General features: G+C 34.6%; 1 protein-coding gene and 1 long non-coding RNA gene across 3 annotated transcripts in view; one reads left to right on the top strand and one right to left on the bottom strand.

Moving 5' to 3' along the window:
• The window catches only part of LOC106051063 (uncharacterized), a 53,715-nt gene that overhangs the window by 5,216 nt on the left and 23,286 nt on the right, over positions 1-25,213 (top strand). For both annotated transcript variants that reach the window (XM_056003573.1, XM_056003572.1), the window contains exons 4-21: positions 3,584-3,679; positions 3,976-4,032; positions 4,497-4,529; positions 4,810-4,903; positions 6,892-7,042; positions 8,755-8,823; positions 10,800-10,888; positions 12,710-12,800; positions 13,958-14,061; positions 14,822-14,880; positions 14,995-15,167; positions 17,389-17,483; positions 17,792-17,896; positions 18,123-18,258; positions 19,211-19,299; positions 19,450-19,550; positions 21,697-21,973; positions 24,253-24,284. In XM_056003573.1, the coding sequence (XP_055859548.1) occupies positions 3,584-3,679; positions 3,976-4,032; positions 4,497-4,529; positions 4,810-4,903; positions 6,892-7,042; positions 8,755-8,823; positions 10,800-10,888; positions 12,710-12,800; positions 13,958-14,061; positions 14,822-14,880; positions 14,995-15,167; positions 17,389-17,483; positions 17,792-17,896; positions 18,123-18,258; positions 19,211-19,299; positions 19,450-19,550; positions 21,697-21,973; positions 24,253-24,284 (1,851 nt within the window). The remainder of the gene's footprint in view (positions 1-3,583; positions 3,680-3,975; positions 4,033-4,496; positions 4,530-4,809; positions 4,904-6,891; positions 7,043-8,754; positions 8,824-10,799; positions 10,889-12,709; positions 12,801-13,957; positions 14,062-14,821; positions 14,881-14,994; positions 15,168-17,388; positions 17,484-17,791; positions 17,897-18,122; positions 18,259-19,210; positions 19,300-19,449; positions 19,551-21,696; positions 21,974-24,252; positions 24,285-25,213) is intronic.
• LOC129921621 (uncharacterized) lies at positions 8,590-12,440 on the bottom strand. The gene is made up of 3 exons (XR_008773552.1): positions 12,059-12,440; positions 11,733-11,955; positions 8,590-9,880 (listed from the first exon to the last, which is right to left on the bottom strand). It is a non-coding gene; the product is annotated as an uncharacterized LOC129921621 (long non-coding RNA).

Genomic DNA, 25,213 nt, shown 5'->3' with positions numbered 1-25,213 from the left:
CGTCTGTTGGGTGCCGATCTGGCTGGTATCTTCCGACTTGCAATTGTCTCTCAACGACTTCATCAAGTATCATTGGGTTCTCATGATCACCACCAGGGCTTCTCTCGCTGAGCTTAGCATCTGTACGAACGTCTGTATGGTCCAAGCCTCGCTGGTAGCTTTCATCATGTAAACGTCCCTCAGCAACAGGCTTGTAGGCAGAATCAGCGTTCTCTTGATCTGTTTTGCTGTTTGAGGTGCTCATATCAGGTAAAGCTTCAGCACAAGATTCGTTCGAACTATGGGCAGCTTCCATTGTCTCTTCATCTGTCTCTTTCGGCTCCACAGGTCTGTACTCCCTGTTTTCAGATTGACAGGCAGCACCACATTCATCAGCATTGCCGTTGTCACTGCATATTTCTTCAAAGCTTTGTTCATTGTTTAACGATGGCGCAGCTCCTTTATCTTTCATGTCTCCTTGGTCGTAAGGGGTTTCTTCCAACACGTCCATCGTCTTCACCACGGGGCTCGTGATTTCCTTCACCGAAATATACATCTTTTCAAGCTTGGTACAGGTCTCTTCGTTGGACTTCTTCCATGTCGTATTCATAGCCCGCAACTCTTCCTTCCAGTCATCTAGCTGTTTGTGCAAGAGCTCTCCTAAAGTTGGTTTAATTTCAAACAGATATGTGTCCGGATCTTCCCCTTCTTCCACAATGTCTTCTCGGAGGCGTGCTTGTAAGGTTTCCTTCTTTCCGCCATTCTTCAGCCCTCATTCACGCAGTTCTCGCCTCAGTTCTATAAATTCAAGTTCGTACAGCAGTTTCAGACGAGCCATAGTAGATCCGATCCAATCCGATCCGATCCCACTTCTGACACCAGTTGTTACGAATCTCACTATCCAGGCTCTCTGCAAACTGCACCATACACCACCAACTTAAAGAACTTGACAACTCAGGGCTCCAAAGTAACGTAACACTTTAATAGTTGAATAAATAACAGCCAATACTGTACAATTGGCAACACGTACACTGTATAAATATCTCTCCGATAACACCGTTCCGCCGTATAAACTCTTGCAGTGGCCTCTCCGTCTCGTTCCAGGCTTGCACTGGGTTCAACAGTTCAGGACTGACTTCACACACTAGGCTCGTTGTGTCGGACTCGATCACAGACCAAGATCAAGACGCCGTTCGCCTCAACTGTACTTGATAGTACTCCGCACCGAACCGTCGTAATGCTCCGTACAGAACCACACCGCTGAACTGTGCTGTAGTCAACCGGACTGTAGTGAACCGGGCTCTGAACCCCTGCCGTGAACCCGCTTTCTGAACCGTCTTGACTGCGTCGCCTCCGCTCTTATATAGGGTCCCTACTGGCCTTCTCGAACCGGACAGAACGCCGCTCGACGTTTCTAGGTGGTCAGATGACTACAACTCTCGTGACGCTCCTGAGCTCTTGTTCACGACGGCGATCTTTCCCGAACTGTCCTGTTGACACTCGACTCGGCTGACCGTCGTAGCTCGTCACGGTTGACCGCTCGTCTAGCGCTGGCCTGGGGCGATTTGCGTCGGCTGACTACACACACACCACTACCCCTCTCTGTGCCACCACCAAGTTTATAACAATATGAAAAACGACTTATTAATTGTTGTTTTAAATTATGCCCAACTTATATGCATACTAAATAGATTTTTTCTCTTAAAAAAAAGTAAGACATTTTTTGGTGTAAATGTAGCAGTTAGTACGACAGAACTTACTCATTCTTGTTCAATAAATTGTAGTGACCTAATAAAACACTACAGGAAGACATGTCTTGAAGCTAGGCTTTATTGAACAAGAATGACAAAACAGTTGACAATAACACAGTACACACACACACAGAAGCTGACCTGGACACCATGACATTTTGACACACTAGAACAGATCAGTTCACAACACACAACAGGAAACATAAATACACAACACCCAATATGGATGCACTAACTGATTTAAGGAGTAGCTCATGAGTGTGTATAGGTGTATGTGTGTATAGGTGTGTGTGTGTGTGTGTATGTGAATTGAATTCGGTAAATCACTACTTTAAATCACGTGATCTGACTTTTGGTGCAGAAGAGCTGTTGAATGTTTGGGCTATGTCCAAGAAAACATGTTAAATAGATCAACTAAAGGTACGAAAAGGTCTCAGGCTGATATGCTGCTATAAATAGTTCAAGGCAATACGTCATGAAAAATATATGAAAAAAAAAATGTCTAAATTTATTCTAACCAAGAAACAAACCTGCTTTTGAATGGACCCCCGATCGCTCTACAGAAGAAACTGTACACTGAGCAAATAGTTTCTTAATAAAAAGTTAATGATTTCTGTAACTTTTGTAAGCGAAATTCCATGATCAATGGAACACAAGTATACTCGTCGTATCCATCTCAATCTGTTAAGGTTTTTAGCTATGATTCACCACTACAACCTATAGACGTAATTTATCACACTATTCTGTAGCTATCATTCATTATACTATCCTACAAGGATATTTCTCCTCACTATCCTAATAGTAAGTAGCCATGCTCCCTAATTAACAAATCATACATGTACATGATTCTATAAGTCTTTGTAGAACCTCTATAGAAATCCTAAAACATAAAATTGATAGGACAGACATTTAATACAGACTGCTTGTACTATTGTAAAAAAAAAACAACAAAAAAACATGTATCTAGTGCTGGTACAATTTGTGTGTGTGTGTGGCTCTCGCAGGTAAATAATATCGAACATTTATGCATATACTACCTGGGGATAGGGTTTATTATAAGGTTCAGTTGTTTTACTAGTCATGTAACTTCACACTATAAAGCAGGACAGAAGGATGACATGTTTTGTCTTGTATGGCCTACGTTGTAAACATTGGTTCTCTTAGTTGCAAAGCTGTTCACGTGAAACTTGTTTGGGTCTGGATAATTTTCTTGTAAAAAAGCATTTAGTGGAACAACGTAGCTTATAGTTGCAGTGGAGCGAAGAAATAGTCTCTCTAATGACTCGGAGGCATTTTTTGACACAAAGTACAATCTGTCGCAAATTTCTTTCTATTCAACAGAGTGCAGTCTAGCAATTTAGGGACGCATCGTATGCATCACAAGAAATCAGATGAAAAATGCTGAATGTAAAACTTTGCATAGAATTTCTTTTCCTTAAGTCTTTGTGTCTATGCCTCTATTCCCAGCGTAAAGATACAAATGTGTTTTTAACGCGGTTGATCTACACTTTGGCATAGCATCAAGTTAATATGACTTTTAAATGTTTCACCTAATACATGCACTTCATCTCTGTTTGATCTTCATCCAATCAATCACTAATTTTTTTTTATTGCTTGAATATTCTTAGTCCATTGGAGAATTCGGTGGGGCCGCCTCTGAGTTTGTGTTATCACACAATCTCAATTTGTAATAGTTTAAATTTAATTTTCACTAGTCGAGTTTGGGGTCTCATAATTGAAGTTTAAAATGTTAGCATGCTCAATTAAAGTTCAGATCAACATAAAGCAAGGAACTTCATCAAGTAATCTACAACAATCCATTATATAAGACTTTTTTCTTTTTTTTTTTTAAGGGCTGACCTTTTAGTTAGTACAAGTACAGCCAACACACCACCTTTAAACCATGCTAATCATTTCAATCATTTCAACAAAAAACAAGTCCAAATAAGGTAATGGCTACTAGCTTACTAAGTTTACAATACAAAATTCTTGATACCTGTTTATTCTATATTAATAATATCTATAAGTTTATTTTCTTTGTGCATAGTAAACAAATTATTTATTATTTAATGTTCTAAATATGCATGGCTTTTAAGATAAATAGAAGATAGATAGATAGATAGATAGATAGATATATAGATAGATAGATAGATAGATAGATAGATAGATAGATAGATAGATAGATAGATAGATAGATAGATAGATAGATAGATCATTATATTGCTTTTGTTTCCGCACATCCTAGCACTAAACTTCCAGACAGTGATCAAGAAACTAAGATAGAGTCCACCTTGCCGTTAAGGTAGCCATTTTTATTTAACATTTGTATTTTGTATTTCTGATACGTTGTTGCACTAACTGGGCATTCAGAAATCTAAAGTATGAACTAAATAAACTGCTCACCAATTACTTTTTAGATCTCAGTGTAAACAACTCCATCGTTAATAGTCCACAAGGTGTATTACTTTTGAATTCATTGATACATTTGAAAGGTCAATACACGTACCAACTGAAAGCCCTAGAACACACCTTTAATTGAACGAAAGATTTAAATGAAATAATTATATTTGAATCATAAAAATTTATTTTTTTCTAGACATTTCAGTTATTTGTTTTTTGTATTTTTATGAGATACAAATATTTAAATACGAAATTATTAATTAAAACCTAATGTTTGTTTATATAATTGAACTTTTTTTTTAGGTGTAAACGCCGCGCACAACTTTATTTAAACTTACAGATATTTGTTTCATTTTTTTTTTTCAGTAAAATAGTAGAGCAAATGAAGACACAACAAATGTAAGCATTGTACGTTCAGTCAATTGATTCAAATTTAATTACTATTTGTTTATTTATTTATTTTCTGTAGTTCATTGTTTATGTAATGAAAATAAATATAGACACTTGACAATTCTAACAAATATGTCAATGCCATGTGCCATGTTATGTAATGTTATTAGACTTGACAATCATAACAAATATGTCGATGCCATGTTTTTATATATATATATATATATATATATATATATATATATATATATATATATATATATATATATATATATATATATATATACAGGCTTCAAGATAGTAATCAAAGCAAAAAGAGGAACACGCTTGTTTGGAAAGACAGAAATGGCGAACTGTTTACCAATCTGTCTACAGAAACTAATGTAAGTCTGTATTCAGTGCTTTCGTTCACTATGTGTGTATTTATTTCTATGTCACTTGGTTCTATTTACATTCATAAAAAGAAAAGCAAACACGTGACTCTCTGGTTATAAAGCCAACAAAAGTTCTATTGCCCGACCTTTTTTGTTTACCCCCCCCCCCAATAGCTGGTGTATTTAATGAGGAATAGAATATTTAGGGTTGATCGTTTTGTGTTTCATTGCAGTTTTTAAGAGAAACAAAAAAAAAAACTTTTTTAAAAAAGACTTATTTGATTCATGGTAAACCAAGTTACAGAGACTAAAAACTCAAAATATCTATGTGTCATAATACATGAAAGTCACCACGGGATATAGAAACTGATGAAATAATTAAAAAGATGAAACAAAGAATAAAGGGTTATTAACAAAAAATTACAGATCAAATAAGAACATAAAAGTAAAATGCTATTTAACCTTTATTTGGCCAACATTAGAATATGTATCTTCTCTTTGGGACCCCTCAATTAAGAAAACATAAAGAAACAAACACAAAGTAAAGCAGTCAAATTCATAACAAACGAATATTTACATATGATTAGAATCACACCATTAGTAAAATCACTAAATTTAGAGACACTTCTGGACAGAATGTAAAGTAGCAATGATACATAAGACACTAAACCATAATTTACAAACAGAAAAACAGAACCTAATGAAATATTCAGAGAGATACAAGGATAGATACTATATTCTTATTCCATATGCTAGAACAAATTTCTTCCCTAGAGAATGGAATGGATTGCCTGAATCAGCCAGGAAAACCAACGACTTAGCAGAGTTTAAGTCATTGATTAACATGCATGACTAGATTGACACATGAAATGTGTGGGACGTAATTATCTTCTCTTGAAATAACGTCTGGTACCTTGCTCTTGACAAGACTCCCTCGTCTGTGATTTTATACTGCCACCAACATTTTCAGAATACACCTAAAACATAGGAGTTGGCAGGTGTTGAGAGTCTCTACCTGCCAAGATTACTGTTTGTTGAAAAATTCTCGTGGAGTGTCTAATGTGGCAGCACATTTGGTTTTCACGCTGGGACTTAGTTCATAGTTAGACTAAACATTGGGGTGTGTTCAGTACACGTTCATTAAGCCAGAAGGTAGCCAGTGGTCAAATAAATGCCTCACTACATCTTATCTGTGATCCGGCTAGAATGTGCCGAGAAGAAAGTACAGTGTATTCACATTCCCCTATCCCTTTGTCCGTTGGGCCGTTGGGGCACCACACAAAATCTGTTAATCACCTTTCTCCATTCCTCTCAGTCCTTTTCATTTGATAAAAATTCATTCTCTGACAGGCCTGTCCATTCTTTGATGTTGTTTTTCCGTTGCTTTTCCTGTCTTCCTCTTCTGCTTCTTCCTGGTACTGCTCCCTGAAGGAGGGTCTTTGCGAGCCCTGGGGACCTTGTGATAACCACAGAGTTTGAATTTACATTTTCAGACAGTGTTCAGCCGGTGTTTATATAATATGTGTTAATATAGACATACTAGAAATCTTAAAATTTTGTCTTTAAAATAAATAAGAAATGAATTATAATTTTAAAAACAGTGTGGTTTTGTTGTTTGTTGTTGTTTTGTTGTTGTTGTTGCTGCAGTAATTAGAATAGATTTAATTTTAAAAAGAATGATAAAGTGTTTGTTATTTCTGCTATAAATCAACGTTAGAAACAGAACAGTAACTTTGGTTCGTTTGAGTTGATTTTGTATAGTTCCACTTGTGAGAATGTGTTCACAACACCCTCTTTACTGTGTTGTGTGTAGTGTGTTGTGTGTAGTGTGTTCAGAAGGATATTTATTGCTCTCTATTGTATGAAAGCCAATGTGTGATTGATTTGTGTAGGTCTTTGATGTTTTACTTTGTACAGAGAATATTGCGTACACACAATTCAAGCTGTAATCTCTCATGTCTGACATTAACCATTCTTTGCATTCTCATGTATCGAAGACTGAAGCCCAGTGTTCAGATGTTCTGGACAATTTCTATTTCGACCGTCCGGATTTAATAATCAGAATCATTGGTCAAACTAAGCGTGATGGAACCAATGCATCAGAGCATAGAGAGTATCCAGACCTGGAGTACTGTCTCTCGTACACAGGTACATTTTTTACAAAGCTTATATCTACTCTGTTTTTTACAAATTTTGAACACGTTATTTCTCCCACACCCATTTTCGGATCAAGTAGAAACTTAACACTATTATTTATTGTATCTAACAAAATATGAATCTATAAAATAAAATTACCCAATTAGTCTATTATTTACTAGTAATTAATTATTTTGTTTGATAATAGAAAGGAAAATAAATCCATCAGTATTAAAAGATATGGCTATGATTATGATAATTGTGTAAGTTATTTCTCCCACACCCCTTCTTGGATCAAGTTGAAGCTTTGCACAATTATTTATTGTACCTAACAAAACATAAATCAATTTTAAAAATTAAGTAATTAGTAAAATATTTTTTGGTTGGTAATTATTGTTTTGTCTGATTGGGAAACAAATGTCTACATTATTGAGATATATAGTTGTAAATTGGAGCTTTTCCCATTAGATAAGCTTTGTTTTGTTAAAGTATTTTTATGTTTACTTGCCCCCCCCCCCTCCAGTTAGTGACCTCATATTTAAAGTAGCTTAGAGCAAGTCTAAACCCAGTCCTGGTAACAATACACTAGAAACATCTGAATCAAAGATTTGAACAGAGATGCACTACATATACAGCATTATTACATTTAGTATTCTCTTTCTATGTATTGTAGGTCTCTTGATCACATGACCCCAAACAAGTTTTGACTCATAAAAATTGTGAAAACTTCCAAACACGTTCAGTTGCATTCCTGTGTTGGGGGAAGAAATAGCACACTTCTTCGTTACCAGTTAAAATAATTGAATTCTTCAAGTTGAACTCGTGAAACGATTAAACGCATTATATATATACAAATGATAAGCATGCGATTTATAATTAAAATTAAAGAGTAAATTGACGAAAGTAAATGTAACATTCAGTCTGATATTTATGTTCCAATTGGCTGTTTTATTGTTGCTGTTTGTTTTATTTTCTGGATGTCCAGATAACCTTTTTTCTCCTATTTATAGTTTTCCAATTTATAATTTCGCTATTTATAGTTTCCCTAACTCGATGATCGAAAGTTCTCTAATTTTCTGATATGGAAACCATTTATCCCCCTTTCATTAATTTAATCTTCTGTGGATAAACTATAAGCAACTAGAATATAAACTAATTCCCTTTACATTTCTCTGACAAACTTGTCGAGGACTCCTTGTAACTATGAAATCAGGAATATTTAAAAATTCCTTCATCCCACTTTCGGTCATCATTGAGAAGTACATAGAAGTCTAATTTATAAAGCGATGGTTGTGAATGTGTTTCGTGTGTGAATGTTGTTCGAATTTGCATCAATTTTGTTATTGTACAGTAGTTACGCTGAGGTTGTCAATTGTAGTCAAACTGACTTCCCTTTGATTGGATCAATAAAAATTATCTTACCTTAAATATAAACTAAAATGTGTAATATATTATAATGTTAGCCTCGTAACTGAATTCCACTGAACAGAAGTTTGTAATATAAAGTAGATAAACTGGAAGAGACTGATGTAAGAAATAAACAAGACTCCACTCTTTACTTTATTTAAATATCTGTTTCTTACCAGTTCCGAAATTTTAGTGTTGTCTAGTGATATCACAACTCAACATCTGCCACTTCATTATTATTTTTCTCACTATACCAAGTAATAAGAATAAACCATGTAGTATTTTTACTTCAATTTCACTTGTCTGTCTATGCCCAGGTAAAGGTGGGATACATTTGTTGCCCGAGGACATGAAAAGTAGAGTGATCAATCTTCTGAACGAAACAGGTTAGAAAATTTTTTTACATTTTATCGAGAATTACATTTTTTAAGTACTTTTTGAGATTCATTTATTTACAGACAATTTTTTCTTATTTTATCAGCATAATAGGTGGATTACTGGTAAAGCGCTTGGCTTCCGAACCGAGGAGTCTCTGGTTCGAATCCAAGTGAAGTCTTGGATTTTGAATTACGTGATGTTAGCACCCAACTTTCATAGGTTTTATGTTGGCACCAAACTTTCCCGGGTTTTCTGTTTCCTCTCAACTTAAATGGGTGTGATATTTGTACCCTAATCTACCATAAGGTTTAATGAAGATTAGATTTGTAAAAGCTTAGATTATTTAATTTTTTTTTGAAAGCGTTAATCTCTGCACTGGCTTCCTAAAGTTTTAGTATATTGATGACCAGGAAGCAGATAAACTATGTACATCCACAAAAAGTATTATTGTAAGTAACAGCTAGATGTGATACTATATCCTCTATAATACAAAATAGTGTTAAAAATCAGCAAGTTAAACAACAGGCAATTCAGTTTAAAATATATTTACAGTTTAGGTACTTTATAATTATCAAAATGTACATTTATTTTCTCCAGTTTCTTATTTCTTTTTATCTCTGTGTCTCTTCTAATATCTCTCTCTCTCTCTCTCTCTACCTCACACTCTCTGTCTCTCTGCTCTTCAATTCTCTCTTCCCATTCTCTTTCTCCCTCTCCTCCCCGCTCTGTCTCCCTTTACTCTTTCTATTCCCTCTCTCACTCTCTCTTCTTTTTTTTTTCTTCTCAAAAACTATACTTAAACATTGAACCTTTTTTGCAAAAAAATTCCAGAAAATCTTGTTCATATGACACAAACAAACTTTTCCTGAATCGTCTTCGCAGCATGAAACCTCCATGTATTATGTGTAGAATTTGATTTTCAACAATGTCCTTGCAATATGTATATCAATAGCATGAAACAATTTAAAGATTTTAAGCATAGACGTTTCCTTTAGAAATGTTAAAGTTGACTGTCGATGTCAGTTGAACCTTTAAGAAGCGTGTAATCTTATTTTTGAAATATAGCTGAAAATAAAAAAAAAATGAAATTACGAGTATAAGAATGAATGCTGTTATGTTACAACAGGTTTTGTTTGTTTGAAAAATGTTTTACATGTTTCGGATGTTCCTTCAGAGTTGAAGATAGTTTACTTCCTAGTCCAAACCTCCCGCAGGACGACGGGAGATGGGAGCGGGCAGGGTTTTGAACCTGGGATCATCGATAAATCCAAACGATAGTCCAGCGCGCAAATTGCTCGACCAGGCAGCCATCCACGAAAAGGGCTTGTGTTACGTTAGAAAACAGAGGAGCATTAACAGCTATTTCTTATGTTACTTTTGTTTAACTAAATATTTCTTTCAATTTTCGTGTTAATTTATTGACAATTCTTTTTCCATCTTTCCAATTTTCTCTTATGCCTTAACATTTATAATTCCAAGTTGATCTATTCAATGAAGAGAATGACTGAACTTGCTAAATGAAAACAAAACAAGATCCGAGGGTCAAACTGCGTTGTTTAAAGTTGGGGTGATGCTAGAGTAGAATTGGAGGAAGATCATGCAAAATATTTATAACTCGTGGAATTAAAAACAAAATTATTTCTACCAAGAGCTTCCATGTAACATTTTCTACACTAAATGTATCATTTTAAAATAAACTGTGAAGTCTGTCTGAGATTGAATGTACAATTTATTTAGAGCCGATAATTCCACTGGTGAATATATCCCCAGGCTTGAGAACTGATAAATCCACTATCCAATCAGTAGGAGTACTTTTCATCACTTTCCCATGTGTCTAGTCAACTGGAAAATAAAATAACATTTTTATAATTATTTCTTGAATTACTTGCTGTTTTGTCACTTATTTACTATCACAACGATATTCAGCCAATGTGTCCGATTAGCCGGACACGACACTACATCTAAATATATCTGTGTGCTGCAGGTTCCTGGATTGTATCTTCCTTCGAGGATCACGATGTCCTAGAGAGTGCAAGACAACCCTACGTCATGCCGGTCAAGGTTGAACCAGAGGTCAGCACACAACCACATGTCATTCTTCTGTGCATCTGTTGTCGCTAAATTGTACCGAGCTAAGTTAGACTCATTATGGCGTCCTGGTCTGTCAGATCCATAAAGATGAGATTGGTCGGGCAACAGAGAAACAAAAGGACTACGTTTTGGGTCCAAAAGTGAACCGGTTTCATTGCACTAGATGTGGATGAAAATATCACTGATTACGGAGGGTGACTTCTCACCTCATTCATGGTTTTAGTTCGGAGGAAGTTAAATGAACGCCCTCTCTCTATTCTTGGCCTTTTTAGTTGTTCTGGCTCACGGGTTGCTGGGATAGTTTTCTCGTCAATTAATCTGTTGTGTTTTGTGTTTTGTTGTTTTTTAAATTCTCCTTGGCAGTGTGGCCGGGGATGTGGGAGTTGCCTTTGTCTTTATGATCTAAAGAGCTGGTCTTGACTATAGAGAGCATTAACACGTCTTTTAATTATTACTTTACTCATTGATGTTACAATTGTTATTCTTGATAAAATGTCCTTTATAGATTTTCTGAACTTTTACATTCTCTCGATATTACTTGCATAACTTGTATCTGTCAGGTTTAGGAATTATTTGTGTTAACTAGCTGTATACAATTAAGGTCCCGGGTTCACCCCTGACAAGAACATCATTCACACACAGTCGTACATAGAGTAACCAACTATGTGAATAGTTTAGATAACAAAAAAATGAATTTAATTGTATAAAGCTGATATATGTGTATGTACAATGAGGATGATAAATAAACAATATATATATTATATATATATATATATATATATATAATATTTATATAAAGATATTATTCAATAATTAGTTTAAGCACCTTTGCTACTGCTATCAACTTGTCACCCTGGTTTCATAGTCCACCAGATTCTGACCGACTGGAGTCACAAAGCTGCCAACCTCGGTAATAGTAAAGTTAGACCTCAGATGATCGCCAATTTGACAATGACACTGAAAACTGTAATATATATTTCTGAGACGGCAAGCGACGCCCACACTAGCATAGACTCGAGCTCAGTATATACAACTCCAACACTGTCACCCTATAAACGAAATAAACACAAAACTTAACTTCTACTTTAGAACTAGAAATAGTGACAACTTCATACAACATACAATAAGACATATCACCAACGAATAACTCACCCTAAACAGAGGTCCAAAATTCCAACTGAATAACAAATCCAAGAAAACTAGTACAGACTATAGATATAATAACCTTTTACGGACCAACACACCGTCCGTTCAAACCAAAGTCAGAGGGTGAACTGCCTCATGACAAAGAGTGACCAATAGATGTCACCGGACTTTGTGAAGTAGCAAAACAATTCAAAACACAACTAAAAGACACTCTCGCCCCGTACAAGTACTACGAGTAGAGGAAATAAATAAACAGAGTTAGAATAACTACGCGACAGTATCATTTATCAGATTTATAATCAGTTTAAAACTGCACATAAAATTCAATACATTAAAATGCAGGGTGTCTTTACATTCTTTATAGAAATGAACGCCGATCGATCAATATGATAGATACATATTTTATGCATTCAATATTATGATTTATTTCCGATCAATTCAAAATAGAAACAGCTTGATTGTTGAGAGAAGGTTGTTTTTATTTCGGTATACTTCTTTCAAATTAAAATTCAAAAGTAGCATTACCTCTGACCTTTTCATAGAATTTTTAAACTTTTCGTAAAGAAAAGTTATAAACAACAATCCGTATGCTAACTTTGGAAAAATTATAAACATGCAACACAAAATTGATTTCTTTTTAACTTTTTTTTTTTAAAGGCATTTCCTGAAGTCTCAATATGGCCTCAATCGTTCACTTACTCAGCGCTATATCTGGCCAACGAACAGAAAGTAACCAAGAAAACAGAAGGTAGGTTAGGTCATAGACAAGGTTTTTGGGGCTCAGGAAAGCTTTCTTAGGAAACGTGTACAATTGAACCTTAGCCTACCATTCATGTTTTAATTATATTTTCATGGCGACCACAGACAACTCTGAAACAGTAGCGCTGGATGTATTGTGTCATAACAGCAGCTTGATCTTGTCTTATAAGTTACAGACATTCCTATAAAGAAGGATATTTGACGTCCTGCACGTATCCATAATTTATAAAAGTAAAGTAAAGTTGCCCTTTCCAGACCTAGCGATTTAGTGGGCCGATGATGTTAAGGTCATCTCTTTCTTTGGCCAACGGTTTACGAGCATGGTGTCATGTATCTATCACAACGACTAACCGCCTTTACTTTCCCCAATTTAATTAAGGTACCCATTAGAGATGGGTTCATTCGGGGGTGCCCTAAAAATCCCAAAATTCAAAATCAGTCTTCACTGAAATTCGAACCCAGGACCCAAGGTTCGGAAGTCAAGCGCTTAACCACTCAGCCACCTCATCCCCTTCCATAATTTATATACAGTGTTAATCTAGTCGTGCATGATAATTAGAGACTTACATTCTCTCTAAAGCTTAGGTTTTCCTGTCTGATTTAAGCAACCCGTTTCAAACTCTAATGACATTAGGGAAGAAGAAGCAATTTGTTTTTGTATATGGGATAAGAAATGGGCATTTATCTTGGTGTCTTTCTGAATAGTTTACTATACTGTTCTTTGTAAGTCAAAGAGTAAAGTTTCGGTTTAAGACCATGCGGTCTAAAGACAGATGATGTTAATGTCATCTTTTTCTTTGGCCAACGGTTAACGAGCAGGGTGTCATGTGGCAAGCCCAACTACCAACCGCCTTTACCTTTCTCCAACTAGTCAGGTACCCATAAGAGTTGTTCTTTGTGGCTTAAACAATAATGAGTTTTAACAATGTGTGCCTAGAGCTAAATTTCTCTATTAATATTAATCTCCGAGAATGAAAATGTGAGTTTCATTTCTTTTTTTTTTTTTTTGCTTGCTGGAATAAGACTTATCACTGATTGACCAACGTCGTGAACCATATATTCATTCATTATTTAATAAGAAAAAATACTCGCTCTTTAATTTGTATGAAAGATGTATTGTCTTATATATATATATATTGTATACAGAGTCGCCTTATGAATGTATTCTGGTTGCTGATGGAAATGTCAAAGATCTTACCAAATTGCTGAGAGGAGAGAACACATCTGAGTCAGCTGTTGTCATCCTCAAGGTTTGTCTTGTAACTTTTAGTAACTCTAACTGGACAGTTGGTGCGGGGAAAGTGGTGTGGGGATATGCAGTTTGACAGGCACAAGTTGTGACTCTTGGGTAAACATCGCCCATGTGAAGCCTATGGTTGGTGTTTCTAAGATAACAGTCTTCTGCAGTGCTATATCTTTTTCTGATACAAATTGATGACTCGAATTATCCTCCTAAATGTTCACTTGGCTGGATATTATGAACTAGTTTCCTGTCCTCCTAAATGTTCACTTGGCTGGATATTATGAACTAGTTTCCTATCCTCCTAAATGTTCACTTGGCTGGATATTATGAACTAGTTTCCTGTCCTCCTAAATGTTCACTTGGCTGGATATTATGAACTAGTTTCCTATCCTCCTAAATGTTCACTTGGCTGGATATTATGAACTAGTTTCCTGTCCTCCTAAATGTTCACTTGGCTGGATATTATGAACTAGTTTCCTATCCTCCTAAATGTTCACTTGGCTGGATATTATGAACTAGTTTCCTATCCTCCTAAATGTTCACTTGGCTGGATATTATGAACTAGTTTCCTGTCCTCCTAAATGTTCACTTGGCTGGATATTATGAACTAGTTTCCTGTCAACAAACATCATAAACAATAAACTAGCTCTGAACCTTGCAGCTGTTGCACATACACAAACAATGAATCTAAACTAGAATCTTAGAAACATATTAACAGAAAAATGGTCGTTCAATTTTATTTCACCTTTTCTCTATTCTGTCTTTAGGGTGCTGGTCATTTAGCAGACGTTTTGGCTGATGCTGTTTCCCGAAAAGAAGATACAAGGTACACTTTGGATTCAATCTTTTGAAATATTACGGAGAAAGTATAGTCCATAGCTTGATACAAACTTTTAGTATTTGTTATCTTATTTGTTTTTTTCTTATAACGACAACTCAGTCTGGAACAAGTCGTTACGAAACTGAATGAGCTACAAAAGACAAGTTTTCCTGTACCTAGTGACTTGGGGCAGACTTTTCACAAGTTTTGTAAAAGTGCAACAATATTTAAGCAAGACTTACTGTTACCAGACTTAGGCATTGGAAGTACTATTTTGAATGCAATTATTAAAGGTAAATTTTAGATGAAGCCAAAAAAGTAAATTATATTAGAAAAAACAACAACACTTGACTTTCGAATGTTTAAGTACATTCAAAGATAATTTAACAAGGTAAATATGTGTGTGTGTGTGGGCACCGGGTAAAGAACTAACGTCAGTTTATGTAACAGAAATAACGTCAGTTCGTGTAACAGAAATGCATAGTTGAGTGTATGACTTTTATTTTCTTACACCAATTATTTGGATAAATGGCTTCCTGTAAGGCATCTAATTCATAATAAAAAGACACAGCTATATGAACTTGGCCAGATTTCTTGTAATGCTAATATTAAAGAAAATTTGTGTCCACAATTGAGTCAACACTGCAATGTCTGAGCATTTGAACGGCAAAGTTATAATACATGAGTTTCTTATTCTAGTTTGAATAGTTTTAATTTACTTTTTATGCCTTATTTTGTGTTCCATTGAATCTTACGATCTTACAGTTTGATACATACTATTAAACAGTAAAATACATTTCTTACCTCGACTGTTAGAGATTAAGTACTTTAGACCTTTTAATTGATCCGAATTAAACACGTTTATTACTAATCAACAGTTAGTCTATTCAAACCTTTCAACTTGATCCATAAGATTGTTGTTGTAAATTTATGCAACACTCTATTGTTGAAGACTCTAGTTTTCTAAATTTCCAAAACGCAGATGCTTCCAACTTTTTGATTATTTATGCCTTTGTATAGGTCTACTTTAAAATAAACAATTGTTCTGCTTTGTTTAGATTTTGGCCTAAGATCTTATCTTATCTTATATAATACAGACGTTACTTCAAAAAAGAAGATGATTACGTCCTACGCGTCATGCATTTAGTCATGCATATTAACCAATGACTTAAACTCTGCCAAGTCACTGGTTTTCCTGGCTAGCTCAGGCAACCCATTCCATGCTCTAATAGCACTAGGGAAGGAGTATTTGTACAAATTTGTCCTAGCATATGGGACGAGGAATGTGCCTTTATCTTTGTGTCTTTCAGAGTATTTTGTTAAATTCTGTTTTTGTATTTGAAGATTATGGTTCAGTGTTTTATGTATAGTTGCTACTTTACTTTTAGGTCTTCTGTCCTGAAGGCTTTCTAAATTTAGTGATTTTACTAAAGATGTTACTCTAGTCAAATTTGAGTATTCGTTTGTTATGAATCTCACTGCTCTATTTTGTGTCTGTTCCAGTTTCTTAAAGTTTTCTTGAGTTGAGGGGTCCCAAACGGAGGATGCATATTCTATTATTGGCCTAACCAAGTTTAAAAACATTTTAGTTTTATGTTCTTATTTGATTTATAGAAATTTCTTTTAATAAATCCTAATGCTTTGTTTGATTTTTTTATAGTTTCATCAATATGTGGATTCCATGACAGTTTTTCATTTATTATAACACCTAGGTATTTTGCGTTTTTAGTCTGTGTTACTGGTTTGCCAGGAATAAGATAAGTGGAATTAATTTGTTTTAGTTTTTTTTGTTACTCTTAACAACTGACATTTTTCTGGGTGGAAAGACATGCTCCAATTTGATTCCCATTTCTGTAATTCATCTAATTCTCTTTGTAAAATATCTGTGTCTTGTGTTGTTTTTATTGTTCTATATATTATGCGATCGTCTGCAAATAATCTAACTTTTGTTCCTGAGGTAATGCAATTTGGTAAATCATTTATGTAAATTAAAAATAGTAGTGGACCCAAGACTGTTCCTTGAGGTACACATGAGTTTACTGTTATCGGTGTTGATTTAGAGCCATTTGTTATTACAGTTTGTTCTCTCCCTATCAGAAAATTTTTAATCCACTGATGCAGTGGATCATTAATGCCGAAATATTTTAATTTTTTAAGCAAACTATGGTGGTGAACTTTGTCAAAAGCCTTAGAAAAATCTAGTAAAATAGCATCTATTTGTTCACTATTATCTAAACCTTTTGAAAAGTCATCAATTAGTCCTATTAGTTGTGTTTCACATGATCTATATTTCCTAAAGCCATGTTTGTATCGAGTGAGGACATTATGTATGTCTAAGTGGTTTATGATGTTGCTAAATATTATGTGTTCTAGGATTTTACATGTGATGCTGGTAAGTGATACTGGTCTGTAGTTTCCTGGGTCAGATTATTCTACTTTTCTACTACAATTGTTCTACTTTGTTTAGATTTTTGCCTAGATGAAAATGAATTTCACTTTCCATTTTGATTCCAGTGAAACCAACCAGAAGATTGAAATTGCTCAAACTCTTTGTCTATTTGGATTCTTTTGAATTAGCTGAGAAATTTATTTTTCAACCATTTTGTAAGGTAATAAAGATAGTATTAAGTATGGGGGGGGGGGGGGGGCGGGCTATAGTTGTATAATAATTGCTGCATTAGAGATATCATCAGAAGTTAATGTTTGCTGAAAATGTACAGTTTAAATTACTGCTTAATAAAGTTTTATCGTCTTTACCTTGCTTATCTTTTTTATTTAATCGAAGTTATATCTTTGTACTGCTTACTTTACAGAAAACAAAAATACAGGTTTATTCTCATACAATTATGTAAAATTTCTGAATTTTGAGAATCTGTTTTCTATGTTTGCTGTATACAAACACTTGTTATTGCTTCAGCTGGAAGAATGCTATCCAGTGGTCCAGTTAGCGTATGTTCATAAACGCTTGAGATTTATTGACTACTTCCTGAGAAAAGGCTTATTCTGGGATATGCAGAAAAATGTAAGTCAATAGCCCAACTGAGATTTTAGTATCGACAACATTCTTCCAATAATCCTTTAGTGAGTCGTATTATATATTCATGTCTGTCGTAATAATGTTTGTTTGTTTGTTTACAACATAACTCTATTGAAGACATCACCTGCATGGAAAAGTGTTGGGACCATGCTAGAAATTTAGGCTCCCCACTGTTCATGGTTGCGTATCAATGCTTCTCTCCTCTCCTTAGGGCTATGTGATGAACAGTGTTATAACAGACTCCAGGGCCTTGCACTTTAACGAGACACTTCACCGCAACACGAGCTTCAGCATGTATTTTGAGGAGCATCAGTTTCTCTGGCAAGACAATCAACTGGATAATTCTGGTAGCGTGATATTTGGCGTCAATTAGTAAATTAGTTAGTCATTTACTGCCAAAAGTCGCATTTTGCATATAAGCCTGTAGCATTCACCTAGTCGATGTGTACTGTTTGTGATATAGCATTTATCTTTCTACCAGTCCCTGTATGTTTGTAACACGTTTTACTTGTTTTGGATGTTCATTCAGAGTTGAAGATAATTTACTGCCTAGTCCAAACCTCGCTCAAGACTCAAGACGACGGGGATGGTATCGGGCAAAGTAGAAACACGGGACCATTAACAAGTCCATACGACAGTCCAGCGCGCATACCGTACGACACTATACCCTCCTGGCTGGCTGCTTCGTTTTATAGGTTTTAGTCTTTCGTTTAAAAATAATGACTATTAACATCCTAGTTCACACTTCTTGTAGGTCTGCATGGATGACAGCTGGCAGGGTTTGAAATCTGGACAATTGTGGTAACATTTCACAATACTGTCAAACCAGACAGCCATCTGTGTATCAATACATATAAATGTTTGTTAAAGATGGAAATCTAAATATAAACAGTGCTTAGTGGATCTGAAATACTTGAAATACTAGTTGTTGTTTTTTTACTGAGAAGTACTGTATTTGTTCTTGCTTCTATTGAGGCGTAGTTGAATATCAAGTGCAAATGACTGCCAATACTACTGGCTTTTAATAAAATTTACTGGGATTTACACCTGTATAGAGAAATATAATAGAAATACATTTATTGAAGCAATGCTGGACCAAACTAGTGAGTAATATCCATAATACCACATAAATAAGCTACATCATTAAAAGATATCAACCATCACAGCCTGCCACACAAAGGAATGAATTTTATTGTCAAGCTTTTTTAAAAAGCATGCCATGTAATTAATGAGTGAATGTGTGTAGCACTGTTAGCAAACATAATGTTTCTATGATTATATACTCAATCATTTCTTCAGATTTCTATGGGATCTGTGACCATCTGTTCCGACAATGTCTGATGAGTGAGGACTTCAAGATGTCCATGTTATTTTGGTTAAAAACACAGGTCATTTCAAACATATAGTTTCATTATAGTTTTAACTGAAGCAATTGAAAAAGAAACATTTAAACACACATTTATCGGTTTATTTTGCTAGAAATAAGATCAAGTCGGAGACAAAAAAATGAAATTATTTATGTTTCACAAATGTTTCAGAATCCTCTTGGAGCTCTACTTCTGGCTTACAACTATCTCAAGAAAGCTGCCCGCAGGGAACATAACCTTCTGAAAAAGAAAGCAATCAAATCTGCTTCGAAGTATGTGTTGATATGTTCAAATAGGACTCCCTTTGAATGTGGTATTTTACAATGGAAAATTAAATTAGATCTGTATAAAAAGTTAACGTTCTTAGTGAACCAACTTTCTGTAGTGAATAAAACTTGACAGCAGTAAATAAAACGAGTATTACTTTAAATCCTGCCTTGGAATCTAGATTTAAAGAGAACAGTTTCATTTTACCTTCATGACTTGAGCAAATCTATAAATAGATAGCTTTTGGCGTGTCGTGTGTATAGAATACAGAAACATTAACTCTCTCTCTCCTAATCGACGATACCATTGTTGATTTTGACATTAAAATAAATTAATGTTTAATTTTATAAACTTGACTTTGTGTTATATAAAAATATAAAAAAGAGCATGCATTTTCCCTTTAATTCTATACCAAATACAACATTTTCTGATAACAAACAACAAAGCTATTGAAGCTTAATCATAACAGGTTAGTGAAATAGTAATGAGCAAAATGAAGAATTCCTTCGAAACGCGGACAAATAATTACGGAAAGAAAGAGTTAATATGATTTGTTTTTGTTAAAGTATACGGTAAAGTGGTGTACTTTTTCAAACAGCAGATTCGATTTGGTTTATTTTTTTAGACTTTCTAACTTACTGTGAATAAGAGTGAGTTGTTGACCAAAACTCTTGATGTTGAACGTGAGAACAAGATATTAATAGGTTTTCACTTATTTGAACCAAATAGTAGAACTGGTGTAACACGTTTGTCTTCTTCTTTGTCGCTGTGCTAAGAGTTGAGTCTAAGACTCTCTGAACCCCCGTCTGCCTGTTTGAAACAAACTTCTGTTTGGGAAAAGATTCAAGCGGATGTAAATTATTGCATCCCTGTTACCGATGACTCGTTCCCAGGCACCCAGATTAGATGTGAGGCCAAAGGCCGATCACACCGGGGAAACCAGCGTGTAGCCTGACATCAGGGAAGATTCTGTATTGTTTGACACATCATGCAGACAATATTCGTTGCAATATATTTCCACTGATTTTTTTATAAGACTTTGTATGGGCCTATGTTTAAAATAATGGATTTCCGCTTTAATATATAATATTTCTAAAAATTAAATAACAGATAATGATTAATTGGTTAATTTTTTAAAAATTGATTCATGTCTTGACTTTGCCAATGAGTAATTGTGCAGAGTTTCAAATTGATACGAGAATGAATGTGAGAGAAATAACGTACTCAAACTTTTTTGTCCACAGGCAAAGTGAGTTTATAAAAGCTTTGTAAAAACAGCCGATCGTTACGCGTGATAGGCTTTGATCTTGCAGTTATTGATGGCTGTCTTACTTCGAAAGTTTACTCTGAATATTGCCTGGGTTTCTTTGTACTGGTTTCAACTACTACAGTAAAATACCTATGAATGTAACAAGGTTAAAGAACTAAGTCCAGACCGTTATATTGAAGTATTGAATAAAGTTTCATGTTGAAAAGGCCACAACCGTGACGTCTCTAAATGTAGCGTTCAAAGTCTGTCAACTATGGTGCGTCTCTATTCTAACACAGTGATGCCCAACCTAATTCAATCTGCGGACTATTTAAATTTTAAACACTAGTGTCGCGGGCCAGATGATGGAAAAGATACAAAAACTTAATGAAATTGACTGAAACTATTTTATTTCGAACCCGAGGATCTAGTACTTACATTGAATTATTGAGATATTTGAATTTTGTCTTTACTCTTCAAAGAATTGGTGTAAGTTTTGTTTATATTTTGTTGTTCTTGTTTTTTTTAAAACAGCCTCAGACTTTCTTTATAAAAACAAACATGTTGGCTAGCAATGGTATCATGTGCTACAAAACAGTAAAGATCTGTTCACTTCTCCTAGTAGATTCTAGAGTCCTATTTCATGAGCACACCAATGTTAAATGCCTTGGTAGTAATCCATTAAAAAAAATGACAGTCCTAACGTAGGTAAAGATAGATTTTGAACATTTGAGGGGGGGGGGTGTCTATATTTTGTGCCAATGTTTCGGCGGGCCAGATGGAAGTACGTCGGGGGCCGGATCTGGCCCGCGGGCCGTACTTTGGGCATCACTGGTCTAACATAACGTTATCTCCCCTGTTCGATGTTTGATTCTCATGTATATATGTTCCCCATCTCATAGAGACTATCAAGATTTAGCCGTGACCTTCGTCAACGCCTGCTACGAGAAGGACGCTGAGACCACGCTCAAGATGCTCACCAGGAAGATGGAGCGCTACGATAACCAGTCGTGCATAGACATCGCCATGTCCTCCGAAAACCTGGACTTCTTAGAGCAGCCTGCGTGTGTGACTATTCAGAGGCGGGTCTGGAACTGGGGCTACTTGTGGGACTTCTATTCGGACAACGCTAGTAAATTGGACCAGTTTGAAGTAGAGTCTGGCTCCCAAAAGCCTAAGGTAATTGTTCACTAGATATTACTTTTACGTACACTTTTTAAATTTTGTACATTCAATAGGGTTTGTTGGACTAGTCCGTTTCGTTTCTTTGATTAAAAAGTATTGGGCCGGAAGTCGCTTTTTTTTATTTATTTATTTTATGAGTATTTTACTCAAGATCTGTGTTGTTTTTTTAGGACTAGCTTATTTCATGTACCCGGCATTTTCCGATACACAATTTAATACACAAAGTAATTGTTGAAAAAAATTGTAGTTATTTTAAACTTTAAATGATTACTTAAAAAGGTGTTACTCTAATCAATTTGAATATTATTTTGTTATAAATGTCACTGTTTAAATAACCGCATAAATAGATGTAAGTTTAATTTTTTTTTTCTGTTACACAAAGTTATATGGCAAATTTTTGTTTATATCCTTATTCTAAAAAGGAATAATAATAGAATTATACAGTAAAAATAATCACTAAGTTTTTCTTTTAATAGTTTTGAAAGTCTAACTGAGTTTGTGTTTTTGCAGATGTACACAAGCTACGCAATGAGTCAGTCTATCTCTTCTGACTATTTAGAAATGAGAGTAAAAATGTAGGCTTCGATATTTTTAGCCTGAATTTAAGAAGTTACAATCTTCAAACAACTAATATATTGCCTCTTCCATAAAACTTTGTACTTAAAAAATAAATGTATCCAATGCTCGAAATCCTGCTTGTATACTTAGGCCCTATTTAAATCGATCCGGTATCAATGTATTAAGTAGCAATAACCCCGCAAAAAAATTAAATGAAAGAAGATTGAGATATACATATATTTTTGTGACGGTACGCACCGGTACGGGGTACCGGCACCTTTTTTCAATGTCGGGAAAAATGATTACTTTTCTTGTAATTCAACGTTAATTGTGAATTTATTATTAGTTGAAAGTTAGGCAATCTATCACTGAGTACAGGAGCCTCTTTTTTATTTTTACAAAATAAAAAGAACTTTATATACTTTCAGCCGACATGCCGTATTATTAAAAACACCTCTATGTGAACTTCTCAATCATCTAGAGTCTTAGACAGTCATTATTTTAGACTAGATTTAAGTAGAGTCTAGACCTATATTTAATAGGCCTATTATTATAACAAAAAAAATATAATCAGTCATTATAGACATCATTCGCAATTTTATTTTTAGGTCTAGGCATTGAAAAGTAAATCTATTAATAAACTAAAATCGATCTAAGTCTAAGTACTAACTTATTAAATGAGTCATTATAAGTAGAAGTATGATAATGAATATTGTATAGATCTAGATTGACTATATTATAGATAGATCTATAGATAGATCTCTAGTTTAGTAGATTAAGTATAGAGTATAGTAAACGTATTACAGTATTATTAGATCTATGTCTTATGTCTATGTCTATTTAATTCTAATAATCTAATAATTAAAAAACTTTAGTCTTTATTAATATCTAGACTTTTTTCTTATAAAAACTGACTATAGGCATAGCATAGGCTAGACTCGGCAATCTAGTCTCAAGATAGAATCTATACTATTACTAGATCTATTCGATTTTTATATATAGATCTAGACTAGAATTAGATTATAGATCTAAATATACTAATGGAGAGATGATATGATGTGTTAGCTAATAGCGTTGCACAAGAAACAAACCTGGGTTTTTCTAAACTCTAATACTTGGTATGTAATAGTAAAACAGCACCTACCTAAATAAATCGTAACTAGCAATCAAAAACCTATATTTATTGTAGTATATATAGGTCTGTGGTTGTATTTTATATAGCCTTCGTAACTTCTATAGAGAAATGACTTTTTGTAATTTCTTTTACAGAAAATTGGGCTATTCGCGTCTGACACATATATAAATTTTATGTTCAGCAACAAACCCTATTCATGAACATGTAAACTTAGAATAGAAACATTTTAAAAAATGTCTCAACCGTGTCGACCCTCAAATAAAATTGTTTGTGACGGCGAGGATGTAAGAAAATATCCGCTGGCTTAAAAACACGGATCGATCTGATCACGTGATCAATGGAAAATAAAAAGGAGGGGGGGGGAGGTTGATAGCGAGTACCCCTGCAGACTTGAAAGTCTTTAATCTAAAATCAATAGGGGGGGGGGGGCTGGATTGTTATTTCAAATGTGAGATCATTCATTGTACTCAGTGTTCTTCACCTTCTTCTTTCTTTACAAAATGTAATCACTACTCTTATTATAGTCATACTTTAGTCACCTTGTCATACATATATATATACAATTATAATCTGTTTTCAGTCTATAGTCCGAGAGCAGTTTAAAAAAAATTGGTAAGTACCTCAGTTTTTTTAAATTCTATTTTTACTAAAAAAAAGTATGGTTCCGTCAGAAGAATTGTTTCACTATAATATTCTAAACGGTATTGAAATATTGAACTGAAATATGTAGATGTATTCTAAACAGCGTTTTTTCTTATTTTTATTTTTATAAATAAAGGTTAAACACGTGAAAGATCAAGAGAAACTACTCTTTGTGAAAACTTTTACAATGATACTTAAGGCAAATTAATTAATTAACTACTATTTAATGTTTGAAGCTCTAATTCAAAGAACAATAAATTCCTATTTGAAACATAATATCCGTAGCAACGAATGACAAATTTACCAAAAAAAAAAACAACCCCACAAACATTTCCAGTGTGTTTGGAGATTAATTTTAAAAAAATGTTGATGAATTTGCGAAAATGTGCAAGTTAAGCATGGGGTCTACCGAAACACAGAAAACATGGCAAGGGGTCTACGCACTAGCGGATACAAAACTTTGGAGGGAGTGGGCGATTTTTTTCTAAACCCTAACCCTAACGCCCAGTAAACCCTAACCATATGCATAAACGTGCGTACGGCATTGTCAGAGTTCAAATTTATATATATGCTGCTTGTCTCTTGTTCTTGTGTTTCTTGACTTGGCTCGTTAGGGGGCATGAATACTGAATTACACTTATTAATACTTGCTTAGTTACTCAAATAAGAACAGTCACCACTAGATACACATCAACTCCAATTCTAGATCTCCAAGGATATAACAATGATAGCTCAAATAATGCACAATAAATATTACTTAAACAAACACCAGTCCAGGAAGCGACTATCCAACTTTCCTGGACCGGGAGCAAGACCTTACTGACTCTCGCACATTCAACGAAGACTTAATCACTCAGTTCACAACACGTACAACACTCAAGGGGATATAACAATCATAC

The sequence above is a fragment of the Biomphalaria glabrata genome, chromosome 11, assembly GCF_947242115.1.
Source record: "Biomphalaria glabrata chromosome 11, xgBioGlab47.1, whole genome shotgun sequence".
NCBI lineage: Eukaryota > Metazoa > Mollusca > Gastropoda > Planorbidae > Biomphalaria > Biomphalaria glabrata.
The sequence above is the reverse complement of the archived record's forward strand: the minus strand, read 5'-3'. Positions and strand labels throughout refer to the sequence as shown.